This window comes from Pagrus pagrus (genome assembly GCF_965226575.1).
Source record: "Pagrus pagrus genome assembly, chromosome: 12".
Classification (NCBI taxonomy): domain Eukaryota; kingdom Metazoa; phylum Chordata; class Actinopteri; order Spariformes; family Sparidae; genus Pagrus; species Pagrus pagrus.
The window spans coordinates 25820977-25844112 of record NC_140196.1 but is presented as its reverse complement, the minus strand read 5'-3'; the positions used below and the strand labels follow the sequence as shown (position 1 = coordinate 25844112).

General features: G+C 37.9%; 1 protein-coding gene across 2 annotated transcripts in view; it reads right to left on the bottom strand.

Annotated features, from left to right (window-relative positions):
- The window catches only part of brinp2 (bone morphogenetic protein/retinoic acid inducible neural-specific 2), a 246528-nt gene that overhangs the window by 94166 nt on the left and 129226 nt on the right, over positions 1-23136 (bottom strand). For both annotated transcript variants that reach the window (XM_084369785.1, XM_084369786.1), the window contains one exon: positions 3553-3743. In XM_084369785.1, coding sequence (XP_084225911.1) covers positions 3553-3743 — 191 coding nt within the window. The remainder of the gene's footprint in view (positions 1-3552; positions 3744-23136) is intronic.

Genomic DNA, 23136 nt, shown 5'->3' with positions numbered 1-23136 from the left:
TGCTAGAGCAGCAGCCTGATGTTATCCTTGGAAGAACTCAAGTGGTATTCTGCTTCTGCATTTGACATTTCTTTGGCAGGCCTTCACTGTCTCGTTGTGGTTTTGTGGTTTATCCACTGTGGTGAAGATAATGTATCACTTGCATTTGCTTCGTTCCCTCTCATGAAACATTAATCGCTAAACTATTAGCACTTAAGTCATACCAAAAAGACAAAGGCATTTTAAGACAGTCGTTGGGCAGATAGCTAAATTATAAAATACTAGCCTAACATTAGCAAGAACAAGCAGAAGCAAGCTAATGCGGATGAATTAAAGTTAATGTCAAGTTACCAAAGTGTTGTATTCTCTAACAGTTTCAACTAGTCTTGTTAGCTGTTTCAACAGGAATTAAATATACAGAGAAACCTTTGAATTTGAGGCAGGCTAACTTTAGCTTTTACTCATAGCCTGTGTGGTGGGGCACAACCATACCTGAGTTTGGTGGGAACTCTTAACTCTGACTTTTACCTCTTAACTCTGAAATGCTGTATCAGTTGGCTAGCAGGTAATTAGCTTGAAATTTGTAGCCAAAGTCAAACCCTGAACTAGCAGAGGTGGAGGTTAGCCGTGGTTGTTGTAGTTTTCCTGCCTCTAGGAGGAGACAATTGATTGTACCTACACGATACACCAATTAGCCTTAACATTAAAACCACTGACAGGTAAAATGATTAACATTGATCATCTTGTTACAATGCAATTTTCTCCTTGGGGTCCTGACATTCCTGTGAGTGCCACTTGACATGCACCATCAACCTAAACATAGGACAATGTGCCCTGCCACACCACAATAACTGCTCAGTAATGGCCCAACAAATGTGATAAGGAGCCCAAGGCGTTGCTTCGGTCCCTAAATTTTCCAGATCCCAATCTTTTCCAGATGCCAACTTGTTCCTGGTGTGCAGGAACAAGTCCGATCCATGAATGCCACCCCCCAACCCCCAGGACCTAAAGGATGCACTCTGATATCCAAATGTCAGACACCACATGGACAGCCCCAGAAGTCTAGTTTCTCTGTCTCGATCTGTCAGAGCTGTTTTGGTGACACAAGGGGAACCAGCACAATATAAAGCAGGTGGTTTTAATATTGTTGCTGACAAAAAAAGTGTCTTACTAAGCATGGTTTACTTAGAAATTAGGCTTTTAGTGGTCACCCCATATTTTATGAAAGACCAAAGCTTTAATGCCACTCATACAACCAAAAAGGTAGAGTCACATTATTGTGAGAGGAAACTTACAAGAGGAAACTTCTTGCACTCCACCACCCACACATTTTTTAAAGCTCATTTATCATTGTAATTGGCATGGTAAATTGTGTAAATCATGTTGATGTATATACATTTCATTTAGACAATTCTATTGCACCGAATTCAGGAAGGAATGTCTTATTTAAAGTTTGTGAGAGGCTGCTGCACCTGTTGCATTAATATCCTTGAGCAACATCTCATTTCTTCAAAGTGATTTTCTTGCTTCACCAATTCAAGCATGCATTGGATTTGTAATTCATCCAATAAAACCACAGCATTACACTTACACTACATTTTTGTGCTAAAGACTCAATGCCTTTGCAACATAGTAAATCATACTCACAAGACTATATAACGTTATATCAGAGAAAAAATGAACTCAGTGAAAACAGCATATCTAAGAAATGTACTTTAGCCATGAGGATAATTGCACTGGCAGCACTGAGGCATCACCCACAATAAAAACAATCTTTTAAGTGCCACTGTTGGTTGGAGTCTGGATTTAAAATGTATTTTGTTAATGCTAGACAGGCTGTCTAAATCGAGTCCAAACTTTCCTGCCACAATGGATCAATACAGACAAATTACAGTTAAAACCTTTCTTAATACTCAAACACTTTTCACACATTTCACGACATATTGCCTATTTGAACTAACTGTTAGTTCATTTTTTTCTTTTTGGCTGAAAAGTAATTTTTGGAGGAAGATAAAGTGGCACATAATAGGCAAGCACTACACCCCTAATGCCCTTAATGATGGGCCGCCATGTCAAGCACTCAGATTTCTGCTAACAATCACACAATGGAATACAGCACAATTTATATAGCCAAAGCAAACTGTTGTGCCATTCTACACCAATGATAACTGACACAAAGTGTCTAAAATCTCTTCTTTGCTTAGTTCCCCCAATATTAATTTATTACTTCTGCACATTTTTCAGGTGAGTGTATTTTATTTTTTGACAATCATTAAGATAATTTATTCACTTCAACCCAACTAACATCTGTGCAAAAACTAAACTTCACAGCTCGATGTAGCCATGGCTGGCGAGACAGCTCTAGAAAGGAACAAAGACAGCGATGAAAACAGTGATACAAAAAGAGAACAAAAACATATAGCTAGATCGGGGATGTGTGCATTCGCTCAGCCGGTCTAATCAGTATGCAGACTGGTTGTGCCATTTAGTCGAGGCTGTTAATTACATATGGAGTCAAACTATCAGTGTGCCGGTGAATTCATCTCTGCTCTGTCTCCCGTGCTGATGCTCCAGCGCACACATCCAGTGATAAGTGGTGCTGAAGTTAGGCGTCTGTGGATGCAAACCCACATCACTAAAATCTCAAAGAGATTGTTAGAGGAGCGTATGTGAGGAAAACAAGATTTGTCCTTTGTGTGAACCGTGTGGGGATGGGCGGTGGCCAACTCGGCTTGCTTTGGAAGATGTATGAGTAATGTCGGGCTCAAATTATAGTGTTTCTTCATAATTTAAAGTCCATTATATCTCTTATAAGTGAGTAAGTATCACCTACTTTTTTATATGTTCAGTGTACTGTACATTACAGGGTTTGACTGATCTGTGTATGCTGGCCTTGTAAATCTCCCCCTGACTCTGATGAAATGGATGCTTAGATGCTGAAATGTTTATACTGACTATCAATTTTCTAGTCCCTTCATAAAAATACTGCCAAGAATAAAATTCACCCATATATCTGGGCTGCTGCTGTATGTGATGACCAGGATCTGCAGTGTATCAATATCACGAGGTCGTTGCCCTGAACATAAAACAGGTTTCAGTCTTGTTTTGTGAGGCGCACACGATCGATATTGTTGGCGATTCTATTTTGTGAGTTACCCCTCTCTTCGGAGATTGAGGTTAAAAAGAAAACCGATAGAAGGAGCCAAATGCTGAAACGGGTCAATTTAATCCCTCTGCTTTGTAATGCTCTTGCAGACGAGTGCAGTCCTCGTCAGAGGGAAAGATGAGTGGAAAATGACTGAGACAAACAAACAGCCTTGGTTTAATCCTGCAGGTGCAAGGTGTGCTATTGTTGCCATGTCTGCTTTTCACTTGACATTTATCTTAAACACCACAGCCAGTACATGGATCTTACACTTCTGTAGCACTACACCAACGCAGCTTATAATTCAGTGTACTTTGCAGTGAATTCCTCTGAGACCTGAAATGAGTAGCTCATCTATTTTTGGTGTGTCCCGACACATTACTAACCCGAGAATAAAGGCGAGTGTGTCACTTGCAGTCCTTGCTTACCTCCCAGGGTAGCAGAAACTAGGAAGTGGGTCCCATACTTCTTGATGAGGTTATCGTTGATTTGCTGCAGGGTTGGCCGTCGCCCCAGTAACCGCAGGTTGCGTAGGAACTCCGGCGCTAAGGGCAATGGAGCTTTGAGGAAATCTCTCTTCTCTGTTGCCAGACTGTTCACCTTCCAGTGGCTGAACTCCCTGAAATCATGAATAAGGTAAAAGGTGAGTTTAAAATTGGATGCAGACACATTCAGACACAAGAGAGGCTAATAAAGGCCAGAATAAATAGGTGACTAAAGGTGTTTCATGTACATGTCAGATTGATTGAGACTGAAACGGTCGCAAAGTTTCAGTGATGGAAGAAGAATTCAGAGGTTTAATTTAAAGGTTATATTTCACAATTTTTCACAAAGTGTGTTTACAGGTCTTGGCGAGTACTGGTGCATACTGTATGTGAAAGCATTTTTCTTCATTTTCAAAATCTGGGGCCTACATCACCCACAATGCAATTTAGCCACTGCAATTTATCAGATTACATGCAGCTTTCTCTGGAGCCACAAAGGGCTTTATACTACTTTTTCCACATATACGATAGTACTCCCCAAGATCTGTAAACACATCTTCATGGTTGAAATAGTGGAGTTACATCATAGACATCATGACTTTAAGGAAGTGCTGATAATTGACAGCAGACTAGAAAGTGAAAAAAGTGTTGTACAGTCAGGAAGGCTCAAAACCAAAATAAAAGAGTTACCCTGTAAGTAAAAGTAGCAATACCACAGTATTTTGCTGAAGAGAAAGGGCAAAAGTATTAACATCAACATGTACTTAAATTACTAAAAGTAAAAGTACTCATTATGCAAAATGACACATTTCAGAGTAATCCAATATATATCCCTGGATGATAAATAGTGAAATATTAATATTTAAATCACCTTAATGTTGCAGCTGCTAAAGGTAGGACCAATTTCAGCTTAATCTATGGTAATACATCAGGATTTATTATTATATTTTATAGAAATCTAAAATAAAAATAAGTATAAAGTAGCATAAAATGGAGATACTCTCAATCAAGTACCTCAAAACTGTACTCAAGTACAGGACTTGAGTATATGTAAGCTACTTAGTTTCTTTCCAGATGTTTCCCTTATACCCCGAGGATTTGTGCTGTGAAGTCAATGGGCCCATTTACTCATTATTATTTGTCATTGCCTGTGTCCTGTATTAGGATAAAATCCAGACACGATTTAATTCACATTAAATAGCCACATCACAAATACAGCTGCAGTTTGCCTTGTTTTTACATACAATCAGGGTCAGTCCATAGGGTGTGGTAAAGCCCTTGAAGCCTATTTGGTAACTTGGAAAAAGAGTAACTTAAATGCAACATCGGCAGTTACATGTACGGTACACATTGCAGACTTTTCTGGATAGAATCCCTGGACTCCAAGCCTGACCAAAGTTTGCTCAAACCAGCCACTGATGTGGTTGGTATCATTTCCACTTAGCCTCTTTGATATTTACTTACAATTTAATGCATGAAGTGTAAATGGGGTCAGTGGTGCATTTTGACTTTTCCTGGTAATGGTTGTTTACTCTTGCATGTTTTTGAAGAGGATAAACTCTAAATAGATTTCTCCATTGGCCTTTCACTCCTTCAACAATATGCTATAACCAAAAGGTGCCAAAGCCTTTCATCTGTTTGTGCTGTACAAACAGCACCCTCCTCCTCTTTTCTTTGCTGAAAAGCAATCTTACAGTTTTTTTTTCACCAATTCCAACCCAATTGCTCACATATAAGTGTAATGTATTCTGATTGGTTTTCCTGTTTGTTCACAGTTTGTTCCAAAAACAAATGTAGTGATTATTAATTGATGTTCAACTGTTTCCTTTTGGACTTTAATTAAGCACATTTTAAGCAACAAAACATGATTATGAAAACGCTGCATTTGCCTCAATTCAAGTGAAAAGCCTTATAAAGCGGCACTAATATTATTATGTGAAAAATGTGCCAAGTGACTTGTAAAAGATAGTGACAAACTAACAAAGACGTATCACTTGACTCTGCAATTCCCCACATTTTAGTGTCTTTCAGCTCATGGTTTTGGTTTTACAACCTACGACTTAACCGAACTGTTTTGACTCACAACTCTCTTTGATAGTGTCCAGTGGCAGCAGGCAGCTAGTTTCAGCAAACCTCTAAAAAAACATCATACACTATCTGGCCAGCACCAAATGGCAGATGAAGTAGATGGTGAACATAGTGGAGCAAAGATCTATCACAATCAGGTATAGAAGAAAGCCCCAGAGGTGCCCTTGAGCAAGGCCCTAACCCCAGCCACTCCAGTGCAGCTGGCAGTGGCCAATAGATCAGACTGTGGTTGTACTGGGCAGCTTCTACAGTAGGTGTGAATTTGTGTAACTGTCTGAATGTGATCAAGCCAGTTTTATACTAGAGGTGGACAACACTGTCTTTCTTTAAACAAAAAAGTAATCAGTACACACAGGATTAGAGAAAGGGTTTAATCATAGAAGAGAAAAAGACTGAAAACCGTAATTATTCTTTATTATTTCCATATTAACAAATCCCGCTAAAATATGAAAAGCAGCAATGTGTTAATCTTTCATTTCTTTCCAACTTCTCTGGCATAAATCTTTAAAAACAGCTCCCAAGTAAATGGGTTTTTCTTTTTTTCTTTTTTTTTTTGAAGCCGAGGAATTTTCAACAAAAACAGCTGGGCATTGCAGTTTTTCAACAAAAGTAATCCAACAATTATATGCAGAACCAATGTTCATGCTAATGAAGGAACATGTCACCCAGTGCAACAGTTTGGCTCATTGACGTGTTTTTCATAGTTTTTTGGGGAAAAGATATATCACTATTTGATTCATACATTGTATAGGAACTTTCCTTTATTTGGCTCAAGGTAAAATTCCTCAGTCACTTTTGGAGCCAGTCCACTTCTGTCGTTCCTGAGGATGTCTGGTTAGGGCAGCTGTTATGACCAAGCTACATCTGTCTCCTATTACATGTGACCTGAGGATCACAGAATGTGACTTAAAGAATAACATAGGTAAACATGGTTTCTTGTTTAGATTCCAATAGCCAATAGAATCCTTATATATGTATAGATTAGTGTAGAGTAACCATGTATGGGCACTTAGGAAGTCTCTTGGGTCTGGTAAATCAGGAAGTTGCCTTCAGTATTGGTCTGTCAATACGTCTGGTTCTCGATTGTAATGCTTGTGCTTATTCTCTATCAAGCTTCAATAAATGTTCCCTGCACCTTCTTCAGCAAGTAGCTGATCAGTTTTCAAGAATTCCTTCACAAATTGGTGTCACAAACAGGATCCCAAGATAATGACTGGTAATTTTGTTTTGCCTTGCCATGTCTTTACAAATTCCATCACACATATACTTAGTGGGATCTATTTAATGTTGATGTTGGTGTTTTCCTGGGATTTGTTGACAATAAGAAAAAAATAAATCATCAGATGCAGCAGATGGCAAATTGCCAGCTGCCTGGAAGTGAAAGAAGCACACCCTGTCTTTGGACCATGATGAGATAATGACTAAACACTTTTTATATCAAAATATAAAAAAGACAACAGTTACATGATGAAGTGCTGGCTGTGCCTGCCAAACTGAGAACTCTGCTTTGAAAAAACCCTTCGACCTTCTGCAAGCACATGCAGTAAACCTCACAGCCTACTGTTGGTGATAATGTAGTTTGTTAGCTAATGTTAGCTTTGTTAATTGTTCACGTGTAACGTTAATCTCTGACGCTTTGATAATGACATTAACTTATTCTGGCTTTTAAATCGGTATGGTTTCAAAAGCAGTTAGCGTAATGCATTCTTCAATGTTAACATTCATAACTGCATTTGATTAAACATTTTAAAAATTTAAATGGCAAATAACTTCTATAGTAATTAGTAATTCATTAACATGTTACTTATTTTACTTTACTTGGGTTCACTTTTACGTCACTTTTTCTGATTTTTCCATAATATTTTACGGGAGTAATGTTGCTCTTTTACTTCAGTATAGATTTCCACTACTTTTACCCACCCACTCTGCCTGCGACATTTAAATCACAATATTTCCAGTGCACCCACTGCCTTAACTGTCCAGACAAATGTCAGGCTGTAGCAAAGACCTTAGTTCAATTGAACTGGTCGACGGAACACAGTGACAGAGGGAGAGAGATGAGTCTGGAAAATTCATCCATTTCAAGTAGCTGATAATCATTTCATCACGTCAGTCCTGCCACAGCAGAACCCTGAGGTATGTGAAGATTATGCAAATGCAAACAGAAAAGTACAGATTCTCCTCATCTGCATAGATTTGCTGGCAAAACAAGAGTCGTTGAATATTAGCACATTATGTATGCATTCCCTCTGAACAAAATACCAGCAGTGACACACTGTTTTCCCATGAGTACTCTCTCTTACACACACACATGCACACACACAGAGTAACATTCACAGAGGGAGGTACATATACTGTATCACTGTCTCAGTTTCCCACTGGCTGCTCTTACATTGCCTTTTTGCGGTCAATAGTTTACTATTACAGACAACATGATACTGTAATTATGCTGTTGACAGCATTGCGACTACACTAGGATAAATACAATAGGCCAATTCCCTTAATAATACATGATAAATATGTATGAGGTCATTCAGATGGTACCATGGAAGAGACAGCAATGGGCCGTAATTAGTTTGTAGTTGCTGCATTGCATATTAGTCTTCAAAGGGAAGCTCAGATTTGTAACCATTTAGCACAAACCATGACAAAGCTTTCCTCTGAAGGAATGGCCCCAGGAGCATACGGTCAAACTTGTGCTTCATTAGGAGGTTCATTCTCACATAATGCACCAATTAATGTCTATAGTCTGGCCACAGTGCAATTTGTACAAGCTATCATTAACTGTGGCTACATTGTTCTTTTATGAAAGCAGGGCAACTCGGAGTGTGAGGGCACAGTGTGGAGCTGCAAGCAAAATGGGTAAAAAAAAGAAAAAAAAGAAAGATAAATAGACTGAAAACACAAGAGGAGCCAGAGAAACTTGCGCCTGTCTGTGTGCTCCTCCGCAGTGTGCATTCATATCATCTGGCATAATAGAAACATCTATGTAATTCATTATTAATAAGGAAAAGAAAGAGTGGCGACCATGGGCAGTGGAGTACTTGGATTCATTATTCAGGTATGAGTAGTAATACCAAATGTAAAGTTATTCTGATTCAAGTACAAGTTCTGTATTTGAAATATCAAAATAAAAGTACAGAAATATTAATAGCAAAGTATACTAGTATAGTATCAATAGTACATGAACAGTATTGTGTTATGACACAGGGACTCTGTTGTGAGGGATACAGTGAAACTAAGTACCCAGGGCCACAACATGTGAAGGGCGCTTAATAAGCAAGTAATTAAAAGTTTGTTTGAGCCATAATTTACATTATTATGATCACCAGTCAACTATTCCCGTTGACTGAATAAATAGTTTGACAGACTGTTTAACAACTTAGATTCAGATATTACTACCATTACTCCATGTCTTAAGACTAGCGAGGTCTACTTGTGTGTTTTAGTTTTAATACTGCCATTTTTTTAATAGAATTTAACTAATTTACCTTAATTCTGCAAATAATTCATGACTCCAGAAAGGTCTTATTTAGCTGTATTTTATTATGAAAAACAGTGATACAGTAATCCATCTCATTGTAGAGGCCAGAGTCTGATGGCTTTCCATCTTTGTCTTCTGGCCAGGTTTTAATGAAAACCTAAAGTACTGTGGTGTAAATAATGGTGGATAATGCTGCCCACACCTGCACAGCCAGCTTCTTTTTAATTGAGGTATTTTTAAGACGCAGAGACTATCTCCCACTGTGGTTAAACAAAGCATCATTATTAAAACTCGCGTCACTATGTGAAACTTGCACTTTCCTGCGCCTAATGACAGCAAGCATTTCTATAATGACAGGAAAATGAAATTTACATCCAAAGGGTACATCCAACATATTGCACCCTTAATAATAGTGAGACAGATTTTAAAAAAAGAATGGTCAAAGCCAGCTGATCCAGAGATGAAATGATAATTCATGTCCTTTGTTTCTATTACGGTTTGGTGAGTGAGTATAGTGCATTGACACAGTCTCCTGAATAAACATACTAATATGCTCTGATTGAAAAACAAAGGTCCTGCAGGCACAGTAAAACCAGTAAGACTAATAATAATAATCTTAATATGTGAAACTAAATTGGGCCTATTTTCAACATTCAATTGGACGGATTGGATTTAAAGTTGTTCAACGGACAAACTTTCTAATGATTCATCAATGTTTCATTTTTAAAAATGTCAGTGCCGAGTACTAAATTTGAAAAATTTGAGAAATGCACGCATCGTTATTGTTGCTTGCGGTGAATCTTAGATGTTATAAAAGCAAATAAAACAAAGGTGAAGCTGAAAAGTTACTTACAAAAGTTCCATGCATTGAAATAAGTCACTATTATTGTCATATGTTAATCAGGTTTTTGTATGTAAAACCAAAGCAGTGCCCCTTTAACACTCATAGCTGGAAAACTACAGGCTGTGGCTGTTATTAGAGCACTCCTTCTAATTGCAGGCGCAGTAAGTAAATGATAAAAGATGCTAATTGAACATTTTGTTGCCCCAAAATACAATTTAATCAATTCAATCAGTCGATCTTCATTTGTCATATACTTGAACTGTATGTACATGTACTTGAGTGAAATATTACTTTCGCAACTGATTGGAAATACATTAAAATAGAATGAAAAAATCTGAGTTATAGTTGCATCAAAAAATAAACGAACATGAGACATTCTCTGTAGCTGTGTCCCAATTCAGGGGCTGCATCCTTCGAAGGACGCATTTGAAGGCCAATTACGTCACAACGTAAGGCTGTCCCGGTTTGAAGGCTCCTTCAAATGCAGCCCACAAACGCGGCCTTCTTTTCCCTCTTTTTGGAGGACGCACCGCTACTATCCTTCGCGGCCTCCCATATCCCAAGATTCTTTGTGCGCCGCTGCTCAGTCCCGAAAACAAAGAAAGAAAGAAAGAAAATGGCGACATCAAGTGGCGCAGATCTGACATTTAAATGTAAGAATTGGGTTTATACTCGTTTTTTACTCATTTGAACATCCAACGCCAGATTTGTTAAACTTCAAGGGACCTTAAAACCTCCAACATTTTTCAGTCAAACTCTCTACTCGTATTTTCACTTTCGCGGGCCTGGCAGCAGAAATCGTGACGTAAGGGTAAGGGCGGGAACATCTGGTGACACAGCTTTCAAAGGTACGGAGGCCACAAAGGCCGCGTCCTTCGAAGGATGGAGCCCCTGAATTGGGACACAGCTTGTGTCTCATATATGATCATGAATTACTGTTATTTTTTTTAAGAATATTTAATTTTGATGAATTTAATTCAGATACTCGACCATGGTAAACATGTATAAAAGTCTTAATCTGCTATAACCAGTTATGAAATTGGACTGCACCACCAAAAACAAAAACAGTGATTGTTGTCATTTAGAGAAAAGAGCGAAGCATGACACCAAACCATCATGTTCACCTCCTACCCCATCTATTGTTTAGAGACTGAAGCGTCTATAAAGGCGCAAACATTTATTTTACTGACTCAACGTCTCATTCTACACTTACTGTCTGACTTATAGAAAAATTCCGCAAATATATTTGTCAAATATATTGTGACATGTAGAGGGTTTTACAACTTTTAGTCAAACAAAATGGCCAAAGTCATTTCAATTACAATGCTTAGAACAAATATAGCTATTCTAATTCAAGTAACGGTTACATGACAAATATCCCAAAGCAAAGGTCAACCTCATTTGAATGCTGCAAACTATAACAATTAGTCTGCAGCTATCACATGCATCAGCAGGCATTAGTTTTAGCTTAGTTTTTAGTCCAGCAAGTCACCGGATGGCAGCCAGTAGTTGCAAGCTGATTAACTGGAGCTGATTTAGACTGATGTGTTTTCTGAGCCGCTCTACAGTGACTGAGCACGGGGAAGGAGAGCTGTAGGCCATGGGCCGAAAAGCACAGAAGAGCAGTGCATCATTTACTTTTCTCCTCGCTTCGCTCTCTAAGAGTTAACGGTGAGACTGTTGGCTGACTATTTGGCTAATGATGATAGATGGTGTTAATTAAAAGGTTTTAGCACAGCACTGATTGCACCTGCAGCTTGGTTGGCACTTAGTTTCGCTGAAGCAGAGCGAATTTTTTTTTTCTTTCTTTAATAGGAATTAAAAAAAAACAAAAGAAAAATTCTGCCTATGCAGAAATTGCCTTGGATGTTCCCGGTGGCCGCATGTTGGGAAATAACACCTGGATGTTATTAGCTGTCAGATAGACAGAGAGAAATGGATGGGCCTCAAGGTGAATGTGCCAAACACTTCACACCTGTGCATCTGTGGGGAGAGGGATTCTTCTTCTCTGCCCGTGGAATAGTGGGTGAAAATGTTTTTTTGTATGTGTGCGAGCACTGATAAGTTGGTATATTACCTCACATGTACTCTTACAGTATACAATGTTACTTAAATCTATGTAACATCGGACTTCATTGTTGAAGTAATAATGAGCTGATTGTTTGTACGTACCAACATATACATTTTTGCAGGTAAGCAAAGGAATTACGGACAGGGACAGCAATTTAAAACAAGCTCTCGTCCATTAGCCTTGTAGCAGTGACACCAATGGAGCCATATCAACCATTTTTTAATTCATTGAATAGATCCATCCAGTCCATGTACGTACATGCAACCAGTGGAATTCCTGGGTTAGACTGTGACAGTTACAGGTATATCCCTGATTTTTACTTAAAACAAAACAAGAAGAGGAAAACAATGTTCTCCACTGAATGAGTGAGTGGAGAAAATTACAGAAAGGCAATAAATCATTAGATAAAATAATGATCTAGCAAATAAGTTGACTGCTCATCCATCAAATTCATTCTTGCGGGCTAGATTAATTAAAGTATTGTTCAAATTGTATGTAGAAATAAAAATACCATGCAGTTGTCAGCTGAAATGATAATGCAAACAGGCTTATTGGTCTCTCCCTCAGTGGACCTGCTCTGCGTGGGGATTCTCAGCTCTCGTTAGTACCTCATAGAGGTGATATCACAGGAACAGTATGATTATTCGGAACAATTAGTTAGGTGCAAGCATTTGTAATACCAACTGGCTGATGACAAGCTGAAATGTGTTTTAATGATGACAACACATTTATTTATCATGTGAATTCATATATTTATTTTGTACTGTCAGTAATTTAGGTCAGTGAATAGGTTGTTGTACTTGACCCCATGTAAGGGTTAATTGTAGAGCTTTGCATGGACCTTCCCTGGCGTGTTCCCAGCTGACGGCGGGTCATACTCATAAAATACTGATAAAATAATATGTACACAGCCTTATTGTGGCTTGTGTCCTGAGCATTGAAATAGCAAATAAAACACAAGTAAAGTCGGGAAAGTTCTAGACGTGAAATATTTCAATCGATTCAGTCTGAAACATTTTTCTCATTTTTAAAAAGGCTTTGTTCATGCTTCCTCATGATTTATCCGTGTCTGCAGCAAACCAAGTCTCTTCTTTTGGCACACTTGAGTCAGATGCTTACAAGCACAGAAATTATTTAAGCTCCTGACCTTGATGTCTGATATCTGCAGGAATGTTCTTAGTGCTGTGGGTATCTGTTCAGTCACACTTGTGCAGCAAATACTGTGATTAAGTCCTGGTAAAGTTAACTTTAACCTGTAATAACAGATCCTTGGCACAACAATAACACAGTATCATCCACTTTTTGGTATAGCAAACTTGCAGTTGTCATTCACATTTATCTGACACAGTGCAACATTAGCATTCATGTTTGTGTCCACCTGATGAATGTAAGTCCAATATTTTCTCTCCTTGAACATTCAAATATTTTAAAATGACCTATTTTGAACACAGAGTGACATTCTGTAACAGGTGCAGCAGGTAGTTTTCTAGGTTCAGATGCCGTGAGCGCAGTGCGTCATTGTCATCACTAATGAAATCTCATTAAAATGTGAAAAAAACTCATCAAACATTATCATAATCAGTGTAAACAATGAACATGGCTATCTTAAGAACGTATTGCTATCAAGCTAATATGTTAGTATTTTGAAATGTTGGCTATTAGCTTTAGCAATGTATCAGCCTTGCTTTGTGAAAGACTCCAGTCATGCATGATAGAGAATATGAGAATAGAGATTGTGCCATGAATTACACATATGATGTTTGTCAATTTAAAAGGCATCCTGACCCACTAATATTTGCAAAAAAACCAAGAGGGAGGTTCAGGATGCCACACACTCTGCTACATTTACAAGCAACTGGAGAGCTCATCCAAGGTCATTGTTTGTGCCCTTTTCATCAGCCCTCAACACCATATAGCCACAACCACTAGTTCAGAAGCTCCCAGACAAGTTTGGCTTGGACTGAGGCTCTGTTGGCTGAATTTTACACCTCCTCACATGTAGTGCGCAAAGCGTGAGCGTCAGCAGTACATTTCTATGCCATCTGTGCCATCCAATCCCAGGATGTGTCTTCTCTCCTTTACTCATGTTGTACCCACAGGGTGTATGAAAACCATCATATCTCGAAGTTTGCTGATAAAACCATAGAGCCTGCTAAACAGTGAGGACATTTCCCACAGTCCTGTTTTTGACTATTTTTCTAAGCGGTGCCGTGAACCGTTTTTAGCACTGAATGTCTCAAAGACTAAGGACATGTGTATTGATTTTAGATGTTCTCACTCCTCTCCTGACAGCTCAATGATTGATTGCGAGAATACAGAAATAATGGAGTCCTACAAGTATTTGGAACCTATACTGGACATGACATTTGAGAGTAATACTGACACTGTGCACAACAGTGTCTCTTTTGTCTCAGGAAACTCTCCAAGTTCCAGGTTGACAGGACCCTGATGACAATGTTTATCGATCCCTCATTGAGTCTGTGCACACTTTATCTTTTATCTGCTGGTATCAATCTCTCAAGGTCAAAAACAGAAACGAAAGGTGATAAATGTCTGCAGAAAAATAACTGACACTGCACTGGAAGCTCTGCGGGATCTCGGCAGCAAACAGATATATAAGAAAACAAAATCCATCCTTTCTGATTGTTCTCATCCTTTACATCAACAATTTCACTTTCTGCCATCTGGTACTCTCTTCAGACTTACACTAGATAAAACCAACTGATTCAAACACTCCTTTATACCCTTTGCCATCTCTCTCCTATACTCTAAAAGAAATGGTAGTCATTTGCACTATAAGTTATTGTTTGTTTATCTTTTTATTGACTGAGTATTTTTTCTGTGTATTTATGTGTTTTGGTCTATTGTGATTAGGTGCCCTGTATTATATGTGTGCTCACTGTATGCATCCCACTGCTGCATAACTAATTGCCATACTTGAAACAAATATAGTCAATGATTGAGTGATACATTATGGAGGATAAGAATGATTTAATGCTCTTACACTGTGATTTCACTACTACACCTGACAGCTTACAGGTGGTGTTTATGTTGATTTTAAATGACTTTGCCTCTACTTTCACTTCCACACATGTAATGTCGGTGAGCATTCAGCAGTAATAATACCTGTGGTGCAACAACACGACCTGCTGTTGGCTGTCAACCTAACCATTTAAACATCAAGTCAGGATCAACATAGCAGCCAGTACAACCCTTTTCTCGCAAGCTGTATGGTAAGTGAGGGTTTTCTTTATAATCATTGTTATTATTCAGGGGAAACACAACAGGTGAAAACACATTTTCTTCATACACTGGTCAAGTTGAAGATTTTCGGCTAATTGCTTCTACAGCATGTCTTCTTTCAGAATACTGGAAAGAAAACGTCCAAAAGACAAAATTGAGGCTTTTTTTTAGTTCAAATTTCTGTTCTGTCTAGGCATGTATGCAAATCAGTACATATTTAATTAAATTGCCTCATTTGCTTATCTTAACATAGGAAAAATCTGAAAACTTTAAAACAAAAGTAGTCGTCCAAATGCAAGTTATCAGTGGGGAAGGTTTCATGATGATATCTCTTGGTTAGAAATGTTGCCCCATTCATCATTCATCGTCAAAAAATGTATGGAAAGTTACAATTCATATCTTTTCTCAAAATGGGATTTGTTTTTCTCATACTCTAGGCTAGAACACACTAGAAGCTAAGAAAGAAAGTAGCACATACTGTACATACACCACATTTTCCAGTTTTATTATATTCTGAAGGTTTTCACAGAGGGGTTTGTTTACATATCATTCATAGCCTGGTTTATATAACATTTTAGTCCTAAACACATCGCATAGATGTATCTTTTTATGATTGTTGACAATATTTTCTTTTTTATGGACTAATAAAAAGAGACATTCAACATTCCCTCTATAAAAATCATTTTGTTGATGCTATTTTTTACAGAATGAAATAAAAACTTTGAACCTGGCTTTATCCAATGTTCAGATGTCTGTTCAGTAAATGTAGGCAAGGTAGTGCATTTTTTGTTAGACTGAGGAAACTGAGGAAATTCCATGGTGATATCTATCAGTTAAAAATTTGACCCTGTTCACCTGTGGTGTCTTTGTGTTCTCAGGTGGGTAGACCAGCAAATGATTTTGAGAGTTCCATAAAAAAACACATGAGAGAAAGGCAGAGAGAGAGAGAAGGTGAGAGAAAGACCAAAAAGAGAGAACTGCAAGTTCAGTTCACTGTATGCACTTCTGCACTTCACCTCACAGTACATCACAAGCCTATTTGTTCCGAGCTCTGAGTCATGATGACAGGTTTGTGGTCTTGAAAGTGAACAGAGCTGAAACTTTATAATGAGTAGTTTCACCTGAATCAGGTACAGTCTCACCTATTAATAAGAAGTGACCCACATACTCTTTTGGACTATTCCTGGAGTCAGTGGTTGGTGGAGTACACAACCTTCAAGTTTCTCCATGAAAATTGCGCTTCACTGCTCACAACCAATCCTCCATGGAAATGAGCCTTGATCCATGAGAAGGAGGGGTGATGTGTTCTAACCAATTCATTCAAAGTGTTTTCATTATGCTCAGGGGAGCCTGGCTACTGCAGCAGAGAGGATAAAAACGCAATGAGTAGGAAGAAAAGAGCAAGTCATTACAAGCACTGAACATACTGATACAGAAATTGGAGTAGGTTTTAATTTTTTTCAGTTTTAAAAATGTAAACCCCACACTATGTGATGTTTGCTGCTGTCTCCTCATCCACAATACTGACAGGGTAATTGCAATAATATTGACTATTTTATCTTAACACTTAATTCTAATGCCACTTTCACACTGGGAGTAAACTATACTAACACCCACTGACACTAACATCTGGTCTTTGTCTTTAATTTGAATGTATACAATTGGCATTCACTCCACTGCAGTAGTCACAGGTGATTATAAGATTCATCTCTGATCAGCTGTGATGAAAACACAACACCCAGGTGGACACACTTATTTTTGCCCCTTTAGTCAGTGCTGAGTTTGAAAGAAAGACCAAAGTAAAAGGCATTTAAAAATAACCACCATTACACTGTCAGTGGCCTCCATGTCAGTGTCTGATCCTTTGCCATCTGTTCGATCAGTACTATGCATGTGCTATTAACAGAGATAGGAAAGAGGCAAAATGTCTCACTTCAGAAATAACATGTCTAATTCCAAATGTTATTGAATAAGACTTTTTTTTTACATGTTGAGAAATTGCATATAATATAATTTTGCTATTAAAATGGGATAATGTAGCTACAAGCATACATAGGAGGTAAGTTTTGCATGATTTCGCTAATTTACTACAAATCACACATACTTTACATAACAGTTTGCAAACCATGGTGCTGCATGTGTTTAAGCACATTGCTGCTGTTGTCTGTTGATGCCAATTTTAAAATACTAATTCACAGAATTTGCAGGGGCAAAGAAAATTGTTGAGCGTTGCAGAGTTCAAACCAACTTTGACGGGCAAGATGTCTCTGTTGACAAATGGTATTCACAATGCTGACCTTTGAAGGAGTGGAGACCTGGGCCATCCATCATATGGCCCTACTCTGCCTCAGTGTAAATGGTTCCAAAATAGAGAACATTTTAGTCATTGACCAGGCAGGGGCAAACATAACTAGCTTTTAGGGGACAGCTACATGACATTTTGTCAAGTGCCTACAATGACAGACTGTCAGATTCCTACACACACACCATACCTGGTTAATGTGCCATTACAGAGGGCTGGGGGAGGGTGACGTGGTGTTAAACCATTGTGAGGCAAAGGGTGGAGGCTTGCATTCTTTTGAAATTAAAGATGCGTTATTATATTATTGAAATAATATGAAAAAAATAGATACAAGCAATAATTTTTTCATTGCTTCACTGGCGTGCACCTTACGTTACCCTAGACTACAACTTACTGTGACGGAACACTACATATTGCCAGAACAAACATTAAGATGTGTAAAGGTTAATACCATTTAGAAAAGATACCATAGCAAATAAACATAAATACAGCAAATGAACATAACACAGCAACCGAACACATTACAAGAGAAAAACAAATAATCTGTCATGAAGCGACACGGCCTGTTGCTAACTGACAGCTCTTTGAGTCCTCCACTGGTAGGATTGGTAGTTTTTCTTCATCTGAGGTTAAGAAAACCTTTTGTTATATGCTCTAACTTTTCAAAAAGTGCTTCTCTATGATATTTATATCATTCATATTTGGTGAGGAAGTGGAGCTCTGTTTCAGGTTTACTCAGGGTGCAGTGATGGTACAGTCAGCCAGGATTTCCTGTGTCTTCCCTTTTTCAATAGCAAGGTTATGCTTGCTCAGTCTGTACTTTGTCAGGGTTTTCTTTAGTTGTTGATCAGTCACGTGCCAAAAACATCTGCTCTGGTGTACTGTTGACTTAGAGCCAGATAGCATTACATTTTACTATGTTTTTTTTTGTTTTGTTTTGTTTTGTTTTTGTATGTGCCAATAAGTCATGTCATTTTTGTTTTTGTAATTTGGTTGCATCTGACTGATGTGTTCTGTTCCTGAGGTGTGAATCAGTCAGTTGCCCTCTGGGATCATAATAAAGTTGAAGTTGAAGTAGAGGCTCAAACTAGTCACTGCATCAGCAATGTTTTAGCACCTATTTGTTTTGTGAAGATGTTAATTAGACTGTGCTACTTACTGGTCTGAACAGGGTCTTAAAAAACTGTACTGAAAAATCAGTGCAGAGTGAATGTTGACTTTGATGGATTACGGAACTTGAGCAAGTTTCCAAAGTCTGCTATTTAAATTTAGCACTCTGTGAAGAACGAATGGAAACCAATGCTGCCTTGGAAATACATAGAAAACACTCAACTGTGAAGCTTATTCGAAACTGTTCAGCAAAAAATATAATTAACACAGTTGCCGTTAGGGAGATAAAAGTTGCTAACACTCGGCAGTGATTTATGGCAAGAGAAAGAGTGCGGCTGACTTTTGTTACTGAGGGTAAAAAAGGGTACTTTTTTAGTTTATAAACAGTCAATAAAACCTTATATCCTGACATCCTGATTGGATCTGACTGAGAACCTGAAAGACACGCCGTGACTAGTCAATCACAAGGTAGCCATGCCCTAAAACGTACCCTGCTTTAATGTCTATTTTGCAAAATGAACATTATGTTGCAGATGACCTGAAGTTAGTGATTGAGATCATAAACTCACTAGCTAACAGTTTACTGAGGTCATAAATCAAGTGATATACATACAAGCAGACCTGTTTTTTAAGTTGCCCCTGTGGCCATTAAAAATAATTACGGTTTAAGGCACTTCGACGTTGGCTTCACTTTTCAGACCTGGAAGGTCCGTCCATATTTATATAGTCAATAAAATCAACCATTTTCTCAGTATAAAAAAAGGTTACCAGTTCCTGGTATTGCTGTGAATATAATGTTTCAAAGGAAGTAAATTAATCAACAATCAGCCAGACAAACTTCATTTTGGGAACCTACATGAAGATGGTCAACCTGGACAATTGGTCATCAGGAAACTTAGTGTGTAGATGACCACTTTGGTGACACGGTACATGACATGAGAAGACTTTACATCTGTCACATCAACTCTACTAAAAAAATCTTGAAGAAGCCTTCAGGTTGATTTCTTGGCTTCATGTCAATGAAAGTTTACCTGATTACAAAGCAGATCAGTCACCGCTGTTAGATCTGTGATTTGGTAACCTCTGAATCACAGGTTTTCACAAATGTAAGAGCAGTCTTTAGTGCTGCAATTACTTGTGTAATACTCTTAAGATGAAATGATGCAGAACCCAAACATTAGGATTGACATTTAGACGTTATTCATACATCAGAGCTAACATGTTCATGAATATGGCCCCTGCACCTCTAAGTTGCCACATAACATTTGTCAGACTGTCTTGTCAAACACTCAACAGAAGGTTATTACTCCCAGATGGTTTAAATAAATGAAGTTTTGCTGGATCAAGCACTGTTTTACTCTTTCAGCCGAGAGTTGAATCAAAAAAGTCCATTCTCTTGTCCTGGGATCTGAGTTCATTAAAACTCTCTCTGTTGGGAGTCCACTCGAAATAGACCCTCCACCCAGCCTGAAGAGTGGAAGCCGGTGCATGATTTTTTAATGATGTCTGAGTTGCTCCCACCAGAGTCATTATACATCTCGTGAAAGGAATTAAACTGGAAGCTGACTGCACGGGCCCTCCAAACGGTGGCCACATTGTGTCAGCTAATGGGAGCGGTGACATGAAGGGAAAGCTGAAGATTATTTGTAGACAAATTTATATATCACACCGACAGACACATGGCTAATTGAATAGTACTTAAAGGTAAGCACAGTGAAGTTTGGTGAGGAAGTTTCAAGTATACAGCTGTCTATGTCTGGTTTTTATTTTGGAGTGGAAGTCAAACCAATTTAATGTCTGGTAATGTTAAATTTGCACAGTGTGTCCTAAATCTGTATGAGACATCACCTGCCTACTTACGAGGCTGGCGTATCTAGGTTGAGTGTCTCTGTCAGCTATTTTTAAAATTTGTCATGCTTCGGCTGAAAATTGTTGGTTTAGGACACCACACTCTATACAATATATGTCAATGACACTGCTGAGATTTGACATGATTGCAGCAAATTGGAGAAAACATTTTTAGTTTTGGGCTTCACTTAGTGCAATGTCTCACAGGGCTCCACAATGAATTTAAATACTGTCAAAATCCCAATATAGCCAAGTGCAAGATTGAAATCAGAGAGGCTGCAGTTTGTTCATAAAGGTAAACTTGTGAGCAGACAGTTCATTATGAAGTGCTGTAGTGCTGCAGATATCCTGGTCTACAATGTTTTTTCTCTAGATGTAAGAAAACATGTTTTTGGTATAGAGACCAACAATTTCAGATGGATTTTCAAAGTCTTTTTAGTGAAAATGAAAATAGTGATGCAAAAATTAGGCTTGTTCATTTTAAACTTTAATGATTAAATTAAGAATTAAGTAATACCATTGATAAAATATACTGAAAATAACACAGAGCAAAATTATATTCAATATAGAAAAATATATTATATGCTCACTCATACACTATAATTATCTGACAGCTACAGTTACTAGTGTCTTTATAAGGAGGTATATCAAGGTACTCTCATGAAATGTTGAATTCATATATAAAACAAGCTCTCCGATATTGTTAACATTGCAGGGAAGGTGAAAAATAACTTTGGTTTATATTTGCCAGTACTTTAAGGGAAGACAGATACCGGTAGATATCTCATACCCACTGCAGTCAGAGTTTGAGCTGGCCATTGATTCAGGTATCCCGGGGCCAGTCGGGACATATATAAGAAGTCCTTTATTCCCCATGCCATACAGGCACTGAACATGTACCACTGTTTGTATGTTGTGTATTTGTATGTTCTTCATGATATGTTGTGCTATGTGTACTTTATGTACCTTTTGCTGTACTTTGGGAGAAACCAAAGGAAAATTTCAACTGAGGTAGACAATAAATCTAACCTTATCTAATCTAATCTAACCTAAAGCATGATGTAATGTTACACAGTAAAATAAACCAATCAGTAATAATAATACCATATGCCCACCTAATGAGTGCTCTTACTTTTGATACTTCTGTCAAGGTACAATTGATTTTAAAGCTCCCTCATTTGTCTCACATGATTGTTCTCCTAATTCTTTTAGATAGACACATTGTTCCAAATTTCATATGCAGCATATTTGTCTCATGGTGGCAATTACCTTTCTGGTTAATATCTGTTACAGTCATGGTGATATTCTTTTTTTACCGTAATATTTTTTGAATGGCCGTCTATGGGATTGTGCATATCTTTATAAATATCTCATAAATAACATACCATGCACACAGGTGCCCCATGTAGATATGTTCAAAAATATTTAAATGTATTATATATGTACATGATAGTGCCATCAGTTATTAAGCATTTTACATTTTCGCTAGTAACTAATCAACCATTTGGAGTAAAAGAAAGATCTTTGTACAGTGGGTTCCTTGGATGAAGAGTAAGTGGAAAAATATTTTCCGCCATTTGGGATTTTTTGGTTCGCCAGGCAAACACTATGTTTACCAAATCTTCACCAGATTCAGAACATGACATGCTTAGATGATACTAAACAAATCTTATGTGTTAGTTTTTTAATATCACTAACTATTTGTCTGTAGGCACTGATGTAATTATTTAGGGCGTGGCCTGATGCTCTGGACAAGCCATAACTCTTTCAGTGCTAAATCTGATTGAAACCAAATTTGGGAATGTAGTTGTATGGCCACATGGCACAAGTGTGTAGGATTTTGTACAATTCTGCCCCCACAGGGCGCAACAGTGCCAACATAACATGGTATTTCTGCAATTATGTCATCTTAGGAAAAGGAAACCTGGTACATGAATTCTCCATGAGCATGTGCATGACACGGTACTTTTGGCACCACCTTTCGGGCAAAAATTAAATAACAATATTTATTGTATTCGATTGACATTTTGTAATGATTCAATTAGCACCAAGTTTGGTCATCATCAGACATAAGTCACTAACATTGCTGTGAAATGTGATATCATTCACCTCAAGGTGGGGCCAAAGTACGAATCAAATTTGACTGACTATGCTAGGAAAGCTTTATGAACACAGAATTTTTTGTGATAAATTTACTATTTACAGGACTTGGATTTTGTATGCGCATCAATTACCACAAGCGACAGCAAGCAGTGTTAAATTGGCTCACTTTTAATAACTAATTCCAATGAATTGCTTAACTTAGAAAGAAGAACAAAGAGACTTTTCAATGCATAGTCAACATGCAAAACATTTCAAATGTGTAAGAGTACAGCTCATCACACACTGCATAAATAATATTTTCAATTATTTTTGACTCATTATAATTAATTAATTTGGATTCATACTGATGAGGTTTTTAAAGGAAATTCCTGCACTTAAAGCGGCTAACAGATATTTTTATGATAACGATGTATGAAATGACAATTTCAGGTATC